General features: G+C 44.9%; 1 protein-coding gene across 1 annotated transcript; it reads right to left on the reverse strand.

Annotated features, from left to right (window-relative positions):
- Positions 1-1,782: 1,782 nt before the first annotated feature.
- On the reverse strand, positions 1,783-12,337 carry pgls (6-phosphogluconolactonase). Its single transcript, XM_067972990.1, has 5 exons — positions 12,005-12,337; positions 8,157-8,264; positions 5,535-5,636; positions 4,037-4,177; positions 1,783-3,197 (listed from the first exon to the last, which is right to left on the reverse strand). The coding sequence occupies exons 1-5, from the start codon at positions 12,287-12,289 to the stop codon at positions 3,063-3,065; spliced, it is 771 nt and encodes a 256-aa protein (XP_067829091.1). The 5' UTR covers positions 12,290-12,337; the 3' UTR covers positions 1,783-3,062.
- Positions 12,338-15,410: the final 3,073 nt, after the last annotated feature.

A 15,410-nucleotide genomic window follows, 5' to 3' on the forward strand; every position in this document is an offset into this window, starting at 1 on the left:
GCCAGTGGAAACAGTTTCTCCTTATTTACTCGATCAAAACCACTCATTTTATTAAATCTCCCCTTAGCCTTCTCTGTTGTAAGGAGAACAACCCCAGCTTCAAGTCTCTCCACATAACTGAGGTCCCTCATCCCTGGCACTATTCTAGTAAATCTCCTCTGCACCCTCTCCAAGGCCTTGACATCCTTCCTAAAATGTGGTGCCCAGAAATGGATACAATAATCCAGCTGGGACCTAGCCAGTGTTTCATAAGTGTTTAGCACAACAACCTTGCTTTGTACTCTCTGCCTCTATTTATAAAGCCCAGGATCCCATGTGCTCTTTTATTTAAAAAAAAGCCTTCTTAACTTGTCCTGCCACTTTCAAAGATTTATGTATGTATGTACAACCCCAGGACTCTCTGTTCCTGCATCCCCTTTAAAAATGGTACCATTTACTTTATATTGGAAAGGGGAACTAGGCCGAGTGGCTCATTTTCGGCAAGCACAGACACAATGGGCCAAATGGCCTCCTTCTGCGCTGTAAATTTTCTATGACCTCTCCTCATTCTTCCTACCAAATTGCACCTTGCTTAGAGAGATGGCATGGGAGGCAGTAGTGGGAACCTGATACAAGAAAGCCAACATTGAGACTCTAAACACTTATCCTGAGTTCACTGAAAACTTCTTCCCACAAGTTAAGCATTTTATATAATTCACAAAGGGAAAAAAAAACAGATCCAGCCCAGAATGAGGAAGTCAGTAGTTACTTTAAGACCACCTGATTGGAAGTGTGAACATTTAAAGAGGCAGGGTCCCAGAGAGCAATGTTGCTTTGCATCGTACCAAGATAATTACATCCTAAGAATGCTCGTGTCTGTATCTCTGATGCTACTTACGCTGTCACTCTAAGGACAGAAGCATTATACGATGTAATGCACAATGTGTTACTCAGCTGCTGAATAACTGTAACTTAGTATGTCTCTATGACTAGGTGTAATTACTTTGCCTTGCTCGGGTCAATTAGAGGTTGATTGGACTGAGCAGACCCTCGGGGTCAGTTAGAGGTCAGGCTGCGCATTCAATTTTTGGGTCTTTTTTAAACCTTCTTACGTTGTAGATCAGTCTCGTGGTTGAGTCCCAGTACACGCATCTTCGAGATCAGTGAGATCCGGGTAAACTTTCAGAACTGTGCCCAGGAAACAATGATCAAGCAATTAAAATGTCTACTTAAGAATAAATCATCAAAGGGAAAGACTCTTTCTAAACCACAGGATTTCTTTGGGCCATCAGTTCCCCATTTGACACTGAAGAATCATTCACATGCAACTTACCATCACAAATCATTACTAAAAAGAGAAGCAAGGATTTTAGAATTTGTCTTTTGTTAAGCAGTCAGATCAGTTCATATATTGTGTAAATTCGATTATTACAGTCTTTACTATCTTGCTGTGTCTGTCTCCTTCTGTATATTATTCCATTTAAGCCTGTGAAGACTGAACTAGTGACAGATTATTTTTTGCACTTTCAGACAGCAGAACATGGAGGGCATCCCATGTGTTCGCCAGTACGTGGTTCACCATTGTGGGTTAATTGTTAAACCCGGGCATGCTACCCTGTACATGGTGAATGCGGTCGCATGTTTTCACAGGGGACTGTGCGCTTGTGTTCATGACCAGGCCGTCCTTTCCATAAGAGCAAGTGCCTGACCCACAAACCAGGGATTTGTATGTGGAGATTGAATGAATGAGGAATAACTGGTTGAGGGACCAACTTTTAGGAAACAACGATGGACACTCCAGCATTATATACAAAACAGATTTATTGTCTTTCACAGTACATTGTTAATTATTTCCCAAACTATCTTTAACCAATTGAATCAAAATGTGCTAACTCAAGTTAATTTTTGTCCTACATCATAACCACTTGTTTTTTATAACTGACGACACTCCTGGTGGCAGACGATTGGTAACTACGTACAGGTCAAACAGAAGCAGAGGACATTGGCCATTGGAATGGATTGGAAAGGAAAAGAGCTCTCTTGCCTCACCCTTTTAATTCAACACAAATTTTGAAGTGGGTGCTCGTGTTAACCCAGCAGATGTCTGGTAATAAAAGTTAACTCAATTGGAGGTCAGTGCCCAAGGGGTCAGATTACATGTCTATCCCAAAGACTAAATACAGTGACCATTCAGCACAGTTCAGGTATGTACAACCAGCTCAATTAATTCAATACACTCTTGCAAACACCCTGCGAGTAAAACATACAGTAGTTCAGGTGAAACCAATAAAAAAGATTTCCTACAAGTTCTGTGTCCATTACGGAACAATTTGCCAATCTGTCATATTGGTTCAGTTCAATTAAAACAGTTATAGAACACACACTGACCCTTATCAAAATTGGTGTGGCTCTGGTGCAAGTCCTGCTTCTGTACTGGCAGGCGCACCTCACTGTCTGCATCCCGATAAAGTACTTTGTGCCCAAACTCTGCTGTAAACAAGGCAGAACCCTCAAATGATACTAATGGAGGTGCTTCAGGTGAAGGGAGTCGTGCCTCATGCAAGACTTTGCACAGCATGTCAGGAATATATTAAAACACACCAGCAATTGGAATTTGGACAAAAAGGAAATAACTTAGTTTTAAATTAGAACATGATCCCACTGAAAATTACAACAGAAATTTGAAAGTTTGTTTATTTACAATAGCTAAATTTTCCCCCAAGGACTTTATTTTCCAATTTGTGATTTTAGAAGTTTTAAACGTTATGCCACCTGCAACACTCATTCATCAATATCTCAGAGATATCGTACTTAGAGTCCGGGGCTTTGGCTAAGCTTCGGTTCCTGTTTAAAAGGGGAGAGCATCACCTCCTTCTGTGGTGCTCTGAGTCTGTGGGGAATTACAAATCAAAGTTAGCATTTTCCATTCAAAAGGCTGGCCCGAGAGGCAACGGGATGTATTTCTGTGGAGCACAGGGACTGGGATCAATTTTTTTAAAAAAAAAGGCTCGTTGGCCCCAAGAGACTTTTCAACTTCCTGCAAGTCCTTGTGTGTCCCTAAGGTAACGTATCAGTGCAGGTGTCTATAGCAGAGTCCGGTCCCCCTTCATCGTCAGCTTGCTCGCTGCAGCTTCATCAATAAACCAGTGTACCTCACCCTTCACTGGCTGGATACGGGCAGCAGGCAGCGGGTTCTCATTGTGACCCTCTAGAATGTCCTGGGTAGAGACGACAGAGGATTATTACAAAATATAGTTGTAGGTCACTTCAAACATTAATATTAAGGTCTGAGCATTGTGCTCGGTGGAACTAATAATTAGCCAACAGCTAAATCTGAGAATTTTAATTCCAACATCCAAGAGGCTTTGGATTTGTGTTGCCAGCAAATTCAATCTCTACTGTAGTACGTCACTGAGGCCATAGGGAAGTGCATTCTCAAAAAGCAAAGGGGCTGGAATAGAAAGGGGTGGAGAGTTAAACAGAGCTCTGATTAGACCCCATCTGGAGAAACTACATTCAGTTCTGGCCACCACACCTCAGGAAGGATATATTGGCCTTGGAGGGGGTGCAGCACAGATTCACCAGAATGATACCAGGGCGAAAGGGGTTAAGTTACGAGGACAGGTTGCATAGACAAGGCTTGTATTCCCTCGAATATAGAAGATTAAGGGGTGATCTAATTGAGGTGTTTAAGATGATTAAAGGATTTGATAGGGTAGATAGAGAGAAACTATTTCCTCTGGTGGGGGAATCCAGAACAAGGGGGCAGAACCTTAAAATTAGAGCTAGGCCGTTCAGGGGTGATGTCAGGAAGCACTTCTTCGCACAAAGGGGAGTGGAAATCTGGAACTCTCTCCCCCCCCAAAAAGCTGTTGAGGCTGGGGGTCAATTGAAAATTTCAAAACTGAAATTGATAGATTTGTGTTAGGCGAGGGTATTAAGGGTTATGGAACCAAGGCGGGTAGATGGAGTTAAGATACAGATCAGCCATGATTTAATTGAATGGCAGAACGAGGGGCTGAATGGCCTCCTCCTGTTCCTAAAGACATAATCTTACCTTTAATGCCGGAGCCTTACTCTCACCGGTCACAACAAACACCGCACAGCGGGCGGCATTCAGCAACGGCAGCGTCATGGTAATACGCTTTGCTGGAGGTTTGGGCGAGTCACTGATTGGAGCAATGATCTTACTTTGTTCCTGTTCCAGAGCAGATGGAACACTGTGTTAATGAGGCATTAAAACTTTTAGTTTAGAATCAGAAGATCTGCACCACCAACGATCAATTCGAAAGATTTCAAAAGTTTCTCTCGTTAATGCCTACCCCTCTTCTTTGTCTATTGAGTCGTCTTAGGTCACACGTGACCAGTTGCCGAGAGGCAAGGTAGGGAATCTGTTCCGAGGCCTCGCCGGCACTGCTCTATCGAACGTGCCAGGAGCTACTCAGGGTGGCTGGCCCATCAATTTCCCCTCCCTCATTATAGGGAAGAGTGTGGTCTCTGCCTTGTAATCGGTGTCTCAGTGGGTAGCACGCTCGCCTCTGAGTCAGAAAGTCGTGGGTTCAAGTCCCCACTCCAAAGACTTGAGCCCATAATCCAGGCTGACACTCCCAGTGCAGTACTGAGGGAGTGCTGCACTGGCGGAGGTGCCGTCTTTTGGATGAGATGTTAAACTGAGGCCCCGTCTGCCCTCTCAGGTGGATGTAAAAGATCCCATGGCCACTATTCGAAGAACAGCACTGGAGTTTTCCCTGCTGTCCTGGATAATATTTATCCCTCAACCAACACCAAAAACAGATGGATCTGGTCATTATCTCATTGCTGTTTGTGGGATCTTGCAGTGCGCAAATTGGCTGCAGCGTTTCCTACATTACAACAGCAATTTCTTTGGTTGTAAAGTGCTTTGGGACGTCCCAAGGCTGTGAAAGGTGCTATATAAATGCAAAGCTCTTTCTTTCCCACTGCAGCATAGTTGAGATCGGCAAGCTGTGAATCTGCTATATTTGAGGAACAGGAACAGGTTCGAACCCAATTACTCGCAGCCCATGATACAACATACTGGGGATCCAACATATGCCATCATGCCTCCCATAAAGAGTTTGTCTCTTTATAAAACGTATAACTGCAGGAAGAACCTCCTGCTCCCAAGTTAAGAAGTGGGAGAAAAAAAAAACCAGCAGGGTTTCTGATTGCTATCTGGTAACCTCTGCTAAAAAGTGCGCGCGCGTGGGATGTCGGGTGAAAACAGGATCGGGCTCAACCTGATGCCTTTCACGGTCAAATAACCCATTGACATTCAACTAGACTCTCTCACCGGGTGAGATGTCACCACCCTGGGCCTGGACACCCCAGCGAGCGTCACTGTCTTCAGGAGAGCAGGGGGAGAAAATACGGAAAACAAATCTGCTTAAATAGTTATTAGCCGTCTGATGTTTGCTTCTATGCTGATTTTAAATGTGAATGGCCAATATTTTTTAAACCATTCAGTCTGCCATCTTATGAGTATTTTACTCTATCTATGTGAACTTTCCCTTCCAACACAATCATGTTAAAATTACCTGCAACAGGGGGTGGTCCGGGAAGAGAGAGCAAGTGTGCCCATCGGGGCCCATCCCCAGGATTAGCAAGTCAAACACCGGCATGTTATCACCTGGAAACAGCTGGAACAGAAAACACAAGCACCACATTAGAACAGACCACAAGAATTCAGCTGTAACCGGGAACACCGTTTAAGGGAGGGTCGTGACAAATTAAAACGCAGGTGAAGATCAGAACTGGAGTATGGCGGCGATCGAAGGCATTCTGCCACACATTCAACCAGTAGCTGGAATGAAAGCAGTGCGTGCAAAACTCCAACCTGCATTTAAATTATGGGCTATGCGGGATAAAGCGACCTTAGAAGCAATTACAAAGAATGTACAGCACCAGAAACTGGCCATTCAGCCCAACAGGTCCATCAAAATATCCTTCTACTCCCTTCACTCTCGTGTGTTAGATGCCCATTGCCCTTCAAATTTGTCCTTTTCAAGTACATATCCAATTCAATTTTGAACGTTTCATGCCAGGTCCGGTTCAGTGATGTGCTTTAAATTCACCGCACACAGCACAATTAAACGCCATCAGTCGAAAATAATCAATAAGGCTAATGGAATGCTGGCCTTTATATCTGGAGGACTGGAGTACAAGGGGGCAGAAGTTATGCTGCAGCTATACAAAACCCTAGTTAGACCGCACCTGGAGTACTGAGGGCAGTTCTGGGCACCGCACCTTCGGAAGGACATGTTAGCCTTGGAGGGAGTGCAGCGTAGGTTTACTAGAATGATACCCGGACTTCAAGGGTTAAGTTACGAGGAGAGATTACACAAATTGGGATTGTATTCTCTAGAGTTTAGAAGGTTAAGGGGTGATCTGATCGAAGCTTATAAGATATTAAGGGGAACGGATAGGGTGGATAGAGAGAAACTATTTCCGCTGGTTGGGGATTCTAGGAGTAGGGGGCACAGTCTAAAAATTAGAGCCAGACCTTTCAGGAGCGAGATTAGAAAACATTTCTACACACAAAGGGTGGTAGAAGTTTGGAACTCTCTTCCACAAACGGAAATTGATACTAGCTCAATTGCTAAATTTAAATCTGAGATAGATAGCTTTTTGGCAACCAAAGGTATTAAGGGATATGGGCTTAAGGCAGGTATATGGAGCTAGATCACAGATCAGCCATGATCTTATCAAATGGCGGAGCAGGCACGAGGGGCTGAATGGCCTACTCCTGTTCCTATGTCTGTGGCTGTTGGATTATTAAGAGCCCACAATGGGATTTTTATTGCAACATGAACGTGGTTTTAGCTTTGCCGATTTGTTGCCGTATAGTGGCAATTATGTCTAAACCATCGGGCTACTGTGAAAACTGGCCATGTTCTATCCTTGCACACAACTCCATTGTGAATTGGTCATCCAATTGGAAACAATGTGCATAAAACCTAACCACCTATATTCACTGCAGGTATCTCAGTGCGGATGTTAACATAGACTACCAAGCAATCATTAATACCTTATCTCTGAGCACCCATCTTTCGATCATAGAATCATACATCACAGGAGGCGGCCATTCGGCCCATCATGCCTGTGCTGGCTCTTTGAAAGAGCTATACAATTAGTCCCACTCTCCTGCTCTTTCCCCATAGCCCTGCACATTTTTCCCCCTTCAAATATTTATCCAATTCCCTTCTTGAAAGTTACTATTGAATCTGTTTCCACCACCCTTTCAGGCAGTGCATTCCAGATCATAACAACTCGCTGCCTAAAAAAAATTCTCATCTCCCCTTTGGTTCTTTTGCCAATTATCCTACATCTGTGTCCTCTGGTTACCGACCCTCCTGCCAGTGGAAACAGTTTCTCCTTCTTTATCAAAATCCTTCGTAATTTTAATTTTTTTTATTATTCGTTCATGGGGCGTCGCTGGCAATTATTGCCCATCCCTAATTGCCCTTGAGAAGGTGGTGGTGAGCCGCCTTCTTGTACAACTGAGTGGCTTGCTAGGCCATTTCAGAGGGCGATTAAGAATCAACCACAGTCTGGAGTCACATATAGGCCAGACCGGGTAAGGACGGCAGGTTTCCTTCCCTAAAGGACATTAGTGAACCAGATGGGTTTTTAACGACAATCCGGTAGTTTTATGGCCACCATTACTGATACTAGTTTTTTTTATTCCAGATTTTTATTTAACTAATTGAATTTAAATTCCCCAGCTGCCACGGCAGGATTTGAACTCATGACTCTGGATTATTAGTCCAGGCCTTTGGATTACTAGTCCAGTAACATAACCACTATGCTACCGTATCCCCAATTATGAACGCCTCCATTAAATCTCCCCTTAACCTTCTCTGCTCTGAGGAGCACAATCCCAGCTTCTCCAGTCTCTAGATCCTTAATGCACCCACCCTAGTGTCACACGTCCTCACTGGTTATTAATATTGCTTCCTCTCTACAATTAGCAGCACCTTTAAAAATCCTTAATAGGTAAGCCACACACACAACCCAACAATGGTCTTTTCCTTGACAGCTCCCTGATCCACCCCCCCAATGTGGAGAGGTAGGTCCCTGCTTCCCGGTGGCCAGCACCTTTCTGACCGACCCTTCATACCGCCGCACAGGAGCACCGTCACATCATTTCGATGCTGTACCTCTCTCAATCTCTCCGCATACTTTTCTGCTGCTTCCTCCACAGACAGTGCGGGGTTAATTGCGACCACGTGGTTATTAGGAATGGAGATCTTGGAGAACAGATGTTTCTGAAATAAGTAATGCAGTGGTTAAATGCGACGTGTAGCAGGCGCGAGAAAGCTAGCCATACACGACTAAAATATGGCAGGGCAGAAATTGTTCTGTTCAATCAACAGCCAACTGGGCCACCAACACAGGAAATTTGGTTGCTCTACTTATGCAATCCCGAGAGTAGGTATTTCCGTCACTCTGCCCTTCCTGCCTAACGGCCAGCCATGTGGTCAGAACATAATCTACTGATGGAGATGAAAATAGAACGCAAATGCTAGAAAATCTGCAACCAACAGCGATTTACTTTTATATAGCGCTGAGATTTAGGGAGGGGATTCCAGAGCTTAGGGCCTAGGCACGGCCGCCAATGACGGAGCGATGAAAATCGGGGATGCGCAGGAGGCCAGAATTGGAGGAGCGCAGAGATCTCGGAGGGTTGTAGGGCTGGAGGAGGTTACAGAGATAGGGAGGGGCGAGGCCCTGGTGGGACCAACCCTGAAAGGGATGGAAATACACAGCAGATCCATCAGCAAACTGGAACACGGACCCACTTTTTCCTCTGTACAGATGCAGCTTTTCAGATTAAGCAGCTGTGGCACTCTGTTTGATCACCTCGTGTTTAAACCGAACAACCGAGATTTTGTGAAATGAATAGCAAGTCAAATCTGATTGCAGAAATTAAGTACTGGGCAGTAACCTTCCTCTATGGGTGGGCAGGTTCTCTCTGGGATTAAGTCAACCCCTTAAGTTTGGAACAAAGCAGATTCTTTTTTGGTAAATGAGGTAACTCGACCACCGATCAAGGCCAGGGCCACAGTACTCCAGGGCGCTGTCGATGACTGACCAGCTGGCCCAGTTCATTAACAGGACCTCCTGGTTGGGAGGGTAGCCTTCCCTCGACAAGCCACTATCCTAATGAGGTACAGGGGCCTTGGCTAGACGAGGGGCAAGAAGCTTAAAAGTGCCCTGTGCTCGTAAGCTATGCCATTTTTGGTTTTAAAAGTGCAACAATTGCCCTACGCACAAGTAGGAGTCTCTTAAGCTTTGGCTCTTGCCAACCTGCATCTAAATTCTCTGAGTTTATGAAGTGCACCGTCCCTACGGGAGTGTGCAATCCACGACAGGAAATGGAAACTCTACAGATGTGCACTGCTCAGTAGTTTTACACGCTCAGAAACTCATCACCATGCTCAAGATATACCCAAACTAGACACCAAACAAAAATCTCCACAAGTGGGCAAGCAAGAGAACATTCATTGACTTGAACATCTTCTCAAGGTCCAAGATGCAGCCAACTGGGCTCTAGGGTTAGCTGCATTGGTATCCATGTTTACAGTCACACAAATGGTTTTGCCCATCGCCCTAACACATGGTAAGTAAAAATGAGCAATAATGACAAAGACAACGCAATGCCTCGGTTAATTTTATTCAGAAAACTTCGGTGGACAGCCACAGGCCTTTAATGCAATACCAAACCACAATAGGAAACATTAGGAAAGAAGATGGAGATAATTCTTGTGACTAGGTGACACTAAGCTGGGATTTTAAAAAACCTGCAATTTGGAATAAAAAAAGGATGGAAGCTAGAGCAAAAGAATTGTTCATTCCACACTTTGTTCCGTAATTACTTAAAGATGCTCAGCGGCTTGTTTCTCAAACCAGATGTGGCATCAGGAAGGTATGGAGCCAAAGCCAAGCACTTTCCACAATGAGGAAGGAAAATTTAAAATAGAAGGCAGATGGAGTCAACCCGAGTCAGACTCTCTCACCCCTAGATGCTTCCTTACAATAGCCTTGGGAACAGGCTCATCCATTCGACTGAGGATGGACACGTGTCACATGAAACCTACAACAAGACTTGCCGGCCCCTTGGAATTCATTTTTACAAAGGTTACCAGCAGTCCTTACAGGGTCATCAATAATTCCACCTTTCTCGAATCATCAATTCCCCAGCTCTCCCATAACCATTAATGTCCCAAACTCCAGTCTTTCCGAGATTGCTAGTGCCATAAAACCCAGTTTTTAAACCAAATCATTCTTTCCCACCTCATTAATACTCCCAACCCCAATCTTTTTCCGTTTATTAATCTCAACCCTGGACCACTAATGCCCATCCTCAGTCTTTCCCAGATCATTAATACCCTCCAACCTTTTCTGGATCATTAATACTCTCCAACCGCAGCTTTTCCTGGATCATTAATTCCCAATCGCGGTCTATCCCAGATCATTAATATCCCAACCACAGTATTAATATTCCAAACCCAGCATCAATACTCCACTCTAGTATTAATACCCTTCACCACAATATTAATGCCCCAGTATTAATAGCCACACCCTAATATTAGGACCTTTGACTGCATCATCAATACCCCCATCCCATACTAATACTTTTGACTACATCATTAATGCCCCCACCCCAAAACTAGCACCCTCAACTCCAGTATTAATACCCACCCCATTATTGGTACCCCTACATCAGTATTAATACCTCACCCTAATACTAGTACCCGACTTCAGAATATCCCACCCTAATACTAGTACCCCTGACACCAATATTAATACCCCACTCTAATATTAGAATTGACTCCAGAATTAATACCTTGCCTCAATACTTGTATTCCTGATTTCAGTATGAATACTCCACCCAATACTAGTATTCCTGACTCCAATGTTAATACCGCACCCCAATACTAATATTCCTGACTGCAGTATTAATACACCATCCCAATACTCATATTCCTGATTCCAGTATGAATACTCCACCCCAATACTAGTATTCCTGACTCTAATATTAATATCCAACCCCAATACTAGCACTTGACCAGTATTAATACCCCACCCCAATACTAGCACTTGACCAGTATTAATACCCCACCCCAATACTAGCACTTGACCAGTATTAATACCCCACCCCAATACTAGCACTTGACCAGTATTAATACCCCACCCCAATACTAGCACTTGACCAGTATTAATACCCCACCCCAATATTAGTACTTGACCAGTATTAATACCCCACCCCAATACTAGTATTCCTGACTCCAGTATTAATACCCCACCCCAATACTAGCACTTGACCAGTATTAATACCCCACCCCAATACTAGTACTTGACCAGTATTAATACCCCACCCCAATACCAGCACTTGACCAGTATTAATACCCCACCCCAATACTAGCACTTGACCAGTATTAATACCCCACCCCAATACTAGCACTTGACCAGTATTAATACCCCACCCCAATACTAGCACTTGACCAGTATTAATACCCCACCCCAATACCAGCACTTGACCAGTATTAATACCCCACCCCAATACTAGCACTTGACCAGTATTAATACCCCACCCCAATACTAGCACTTGACCAGTATTAATACCCCACCCCAATACTAGCACTTGACCAGTATTAATACCCCACCCCAATACCAGCACTTGACCAGTATTAATACCCCACCCCAATACTAGCACTTGACCAGTATTAATACCCCACCCCAATACTAGCACTTGACCAGTATTAATACCCCACCCCAATACTAGCACTTGACCAGTATTAATACCCCACCCCAATACCAGCACTTGACCAGTATTAATACCCCACCCCAATACTAGCACTTGACCAGTATTAATACCCCACCCCAATACTAGCACTTGACCAGTATTAATACCCCACCCCAATACTAGCACTTGACCAGTATTAATAGCCTTGACCAGTATGAATCCACCCCATTGATTCCCTCAACCCCCCCCCGGCCTTACCCGGTACAGTCCGCAGGTGCTGTCCGGATTCTCGAAGGGGACGAGCCGCTCGTCACAGAAGCCCAGGACCCAGTGGCTCCAGTCGGCGCCGGGCTGCTGGGGCTCGCGGTCCCGGGCGGCGGGGAGCTCGGCCGCCAGCAGGGTCACCAGGCTGCCGCCCGACACCGACACGGCGAAGCGGCCGCGGCTCCGCACCGCCTGCCCGGCCTGGCCGAGCACGAAGCGGGCCAGGGCGGGGCCTAGCTCCCGGGCTGAGGGGAAGACGCGGACCTGCGGGGAAGACATCGAAACTCTGGCCGGGGGAAGGCGAGGTGGCGCCCGGTTGCATCAAAAGGAAAAAGCCGCACCGCCCACCACTGACAACACGCAACCTGATTGGCTAATCGCGCTGTCCATCATCCCAGGTTCAAATCTGATTAAACAATTCCAACGTCAATCATTTGTATGACATCCAATAGGCGAAGGCCTCCCGTTTACTGACGTTTGATTGGATGAAACGCGGAAGTCCCAACCCTCGGTACAATCTGATTGGTGCTGGACCATCACCAGAGCAACACCCGCCTCCGATTATGTCCGATTGGTTGACGAGGATGCCAATCCTTGGCGCTTCGGGGCTCTGATTGGTGAATTGGTAACATCAGAGCCCCCCCCCCCCCCCACTTTACAGACCCGCCCCCAAACACCCAGGGCGAGTCCAAAGTTCCGGTGGGGGGGGGGGGGGAAGAGCGGACTCATCCAATTAGGGTATATTCTGGGGGGAGGGAGAGTATGCTGGAACAAATCAGCCAATGCTGGACATACAGAGCAGGTGAGTCAGCATTTGTGGAGGGACAAAGCTGGTTCAGGTGTGGGGTGTCTGCAACAGGAACAACAATGTGCATTTATATAGCGCCTTTAACACAGTAAAACGTCCCAAGGCGCTTCACTGGAGCGATTATCAAACAAAATTTAACACCGAGCCACATAAGGAGATATTAGGACAGGTGACCAAAAGCTTGGTCAAAGAGGTAGGTTTTAAGGAGCGTCTTAAAAGAGGAGAGAGAGGCGGAGAGGTTTAGGGAGGGAATTCCAGAGCTTAGGGCCTGGGCAGCTGAAGGCACGGCCGCCAATGGTGGAGCGATGAAAATCGGGGATGTGCAAGAGGCCAGAATTGGAGGAACGCAGAGATCTCGGAGGATTGTAGGGCTGGAGGAGGTTAGAGAGATAGGGAGGGGCGAGGCCATAGAGGGATTTGAAAACATGGAGAACTTTAAAATCAGGATTTAGTAACCACATTTTTGCCATTCCAGTTGCTTTGCTCTACAAAAGATTGTGCCGAATCAGATGGGAGAGCTGGCAAGTGACACCAGTGATGTCACTGGGCAAAGTTAATAAAACTAAACACAATCCTTTGCCTGCAAAATGTTTAACAGTTTAGTACTTAAATAGCCATCTACATTCTTTATTGCAGTGAAGCTGAATTACTGTATATACATTCTTAAAAAGTGTATTAGCTACCCTGGTTAGTCCAGTCAGCAGAAACATGCCTCTTCCTGAAATGATTCTGCAATGCATTGAGTCTCCCAGTGCTCCTGCATTGTCATAATGGTAGACGTAGACATAGAGAAGATATTTCCACTTGTGGGGGTGTCCAAAACTAGAGGTCATAAATATAAGATAGTCACTAATAAATCCAATAAGGAATTCAGGAGAAACTTCTTTATCCAAAGAGTGGTAAGAACATGGAACCTGCTACCATAAGGAGTAGTTGAGGCAAATAGCATAGATGTATTTAAGGGGAAGTTAGATAAGCACATGGGGGAGAAAGAAATAGAAGGGTATGTTGATAGGGTTAGATGAAGTAGGGAGGGAGGAGGCAGCTGTGGAGCATCGACCAGTTGGGCCGAATGGCCTGTTTCTATGCTGTAGACGCGATGTCTATAACGGTAGTGTTGTCTGGACCAGTAACTCAGAGGTTGAGAGTTTAAATCCCACCATAGCAACTTCTGAAACTGAATTCGATAAATCTGGTAATTTGTGACCTAGCGCCAGGAAAGAACGAAAAGCTGCTGGACTGTTGTAGCCAATCGAGGACTTGGGTGCATAGTCTAGACTGGTGTTCCAGCCCAGTCTGCTGGAGGATTGAATTGGTGAACGTGCTATCTTTCAGATGGGACATTAAACTGAGGTCCCATGTGCCTATTCAGGTGGATGTAAAAGGTTCCATGGCACACTTGAAGAACAGCGTCCTGGCCAACATTCATCCCTCAACTAATACCACCAAATTAGATTGACTGGTCATCATCTTATTGCTGTCCAATCATTCTTTGACTATCCTGTAATCACTAAATTCTTTTTAAAATTTTCCAATATGACCTAATCTTTCCATTCATTCATTGGATAGAGCTCGATATACTCCTTTCCCTTTACTGGAATACACTCTCATCTGAGTCAGAAGGTCATGGATTCAAACCCAGAGATTTGACCACATAATCCAGGCTGAGGGAGTGCTGCACTGTCAGAGGCGGCGTCCTTCAGATGAGATGTTAAACAGAGGCCCTGTCTGCCCTCTCAGGTGGACGTAAAAGATCCCATGGCATTTTTTTTTGAAGAAGAGCAGGGGAGTTCTCCCTGGTGTCCTGGCCAATATTTACCCTCAATCAACATCACTAAAACAGATTATCTGATTATTACCTCATTGCTGTTTGTGGGATCTTGCTATGCACAAATTGGCTGCCGCGTTTCCTACATTACAATAATGACTACACTTCAAAAGTACTTCATTGGCTGTAAAGCGCTTTGGGACGCCCTGAGATCATCAAAGGTGCGAAATAAATGCAAGTCTTTCCTTTTATTTGTACTCTTTCCATCTCGTTAATTATTTCAAATTGCTGAGCCATGGTTCTATTTGTCTATTTTTCTGTCCATTTAATCTGGACAAGCTCTCTTTTTTATCTTGCAATAATTCACTTTTTCCAGTCTGTTACCCTTGTCCTCAACTTTTTCTTTTTCCTTTTCCATTTTTGCACAGAAACCTAATTATATTCTGGTCACTGCTTCCAAAACTTCTACACCAACATTATCTGCTTCACTTACCAGAATGAGTCAAGTGGTGCTTCCATTGTACATTTCTTGTTTTTGCATCTTGTTGGAATAATATGTTGAACATGGAGAGGGTGCAGAGGTGCAGAGTTATGTGGGGAGACTGGAGAAGCTGTGGTTGGTCTCCTCGGAGCACAGAATATTAAAGGGAGATTTAATAAAGATATACAAAATTATGAGGGTTTTGATAGAGTAGACAGGGAGAAACAGTTTCCACTGGCAGGATTTAAAATAATTGGCAAGAAAGCCGGAGGGGAGATGAGAACTTTAAAAAAAAACTCAGCGAGTTGTTCTGATCTCGAATGCACTGCCTGAGAGGGCGGTG

Source organism: Heptranchias perlo, chromosome 37 (assembly GCF_035084215.1).
Source record: "Heptranchias perlo isolate sHepPer1 chromosome 37, sHepPer1.hap1, whole genome shotgun sequence".
Taxonomy (NCBI): Eukaryota; Metazoa; Chordata; class Chondrichthyes; order Hexanchiformes; family Hexanchidae; genus Heptranchias; species Heptranchias perlo.

Excerpts from the sequence above, each read along its gene's own strand:
- pgls (XM_067972990.1), bottom strand. The coding sequence starts at position 12,289 with ATGTCTTCCCCGCAGGTCCGCGTCTTCCCCTCAGCCCGGGAGCTAGGC. Across the intron at positions 4,178-5,534 it reads CGGACCACCCCCTGTTGCAG|GAACAAAGTAAGATCATTGC; the intron begins GTAATTTTAACA and ends GCTCTGGAACAG. Across the intron at positions 3,198-4,036 it reads GTAAGGCTCCGGCATTAAAG|GACATTCTAGAGGGTCACAA; the intron begins GTAAGATTATGT and ends GTCTCTACCCAG.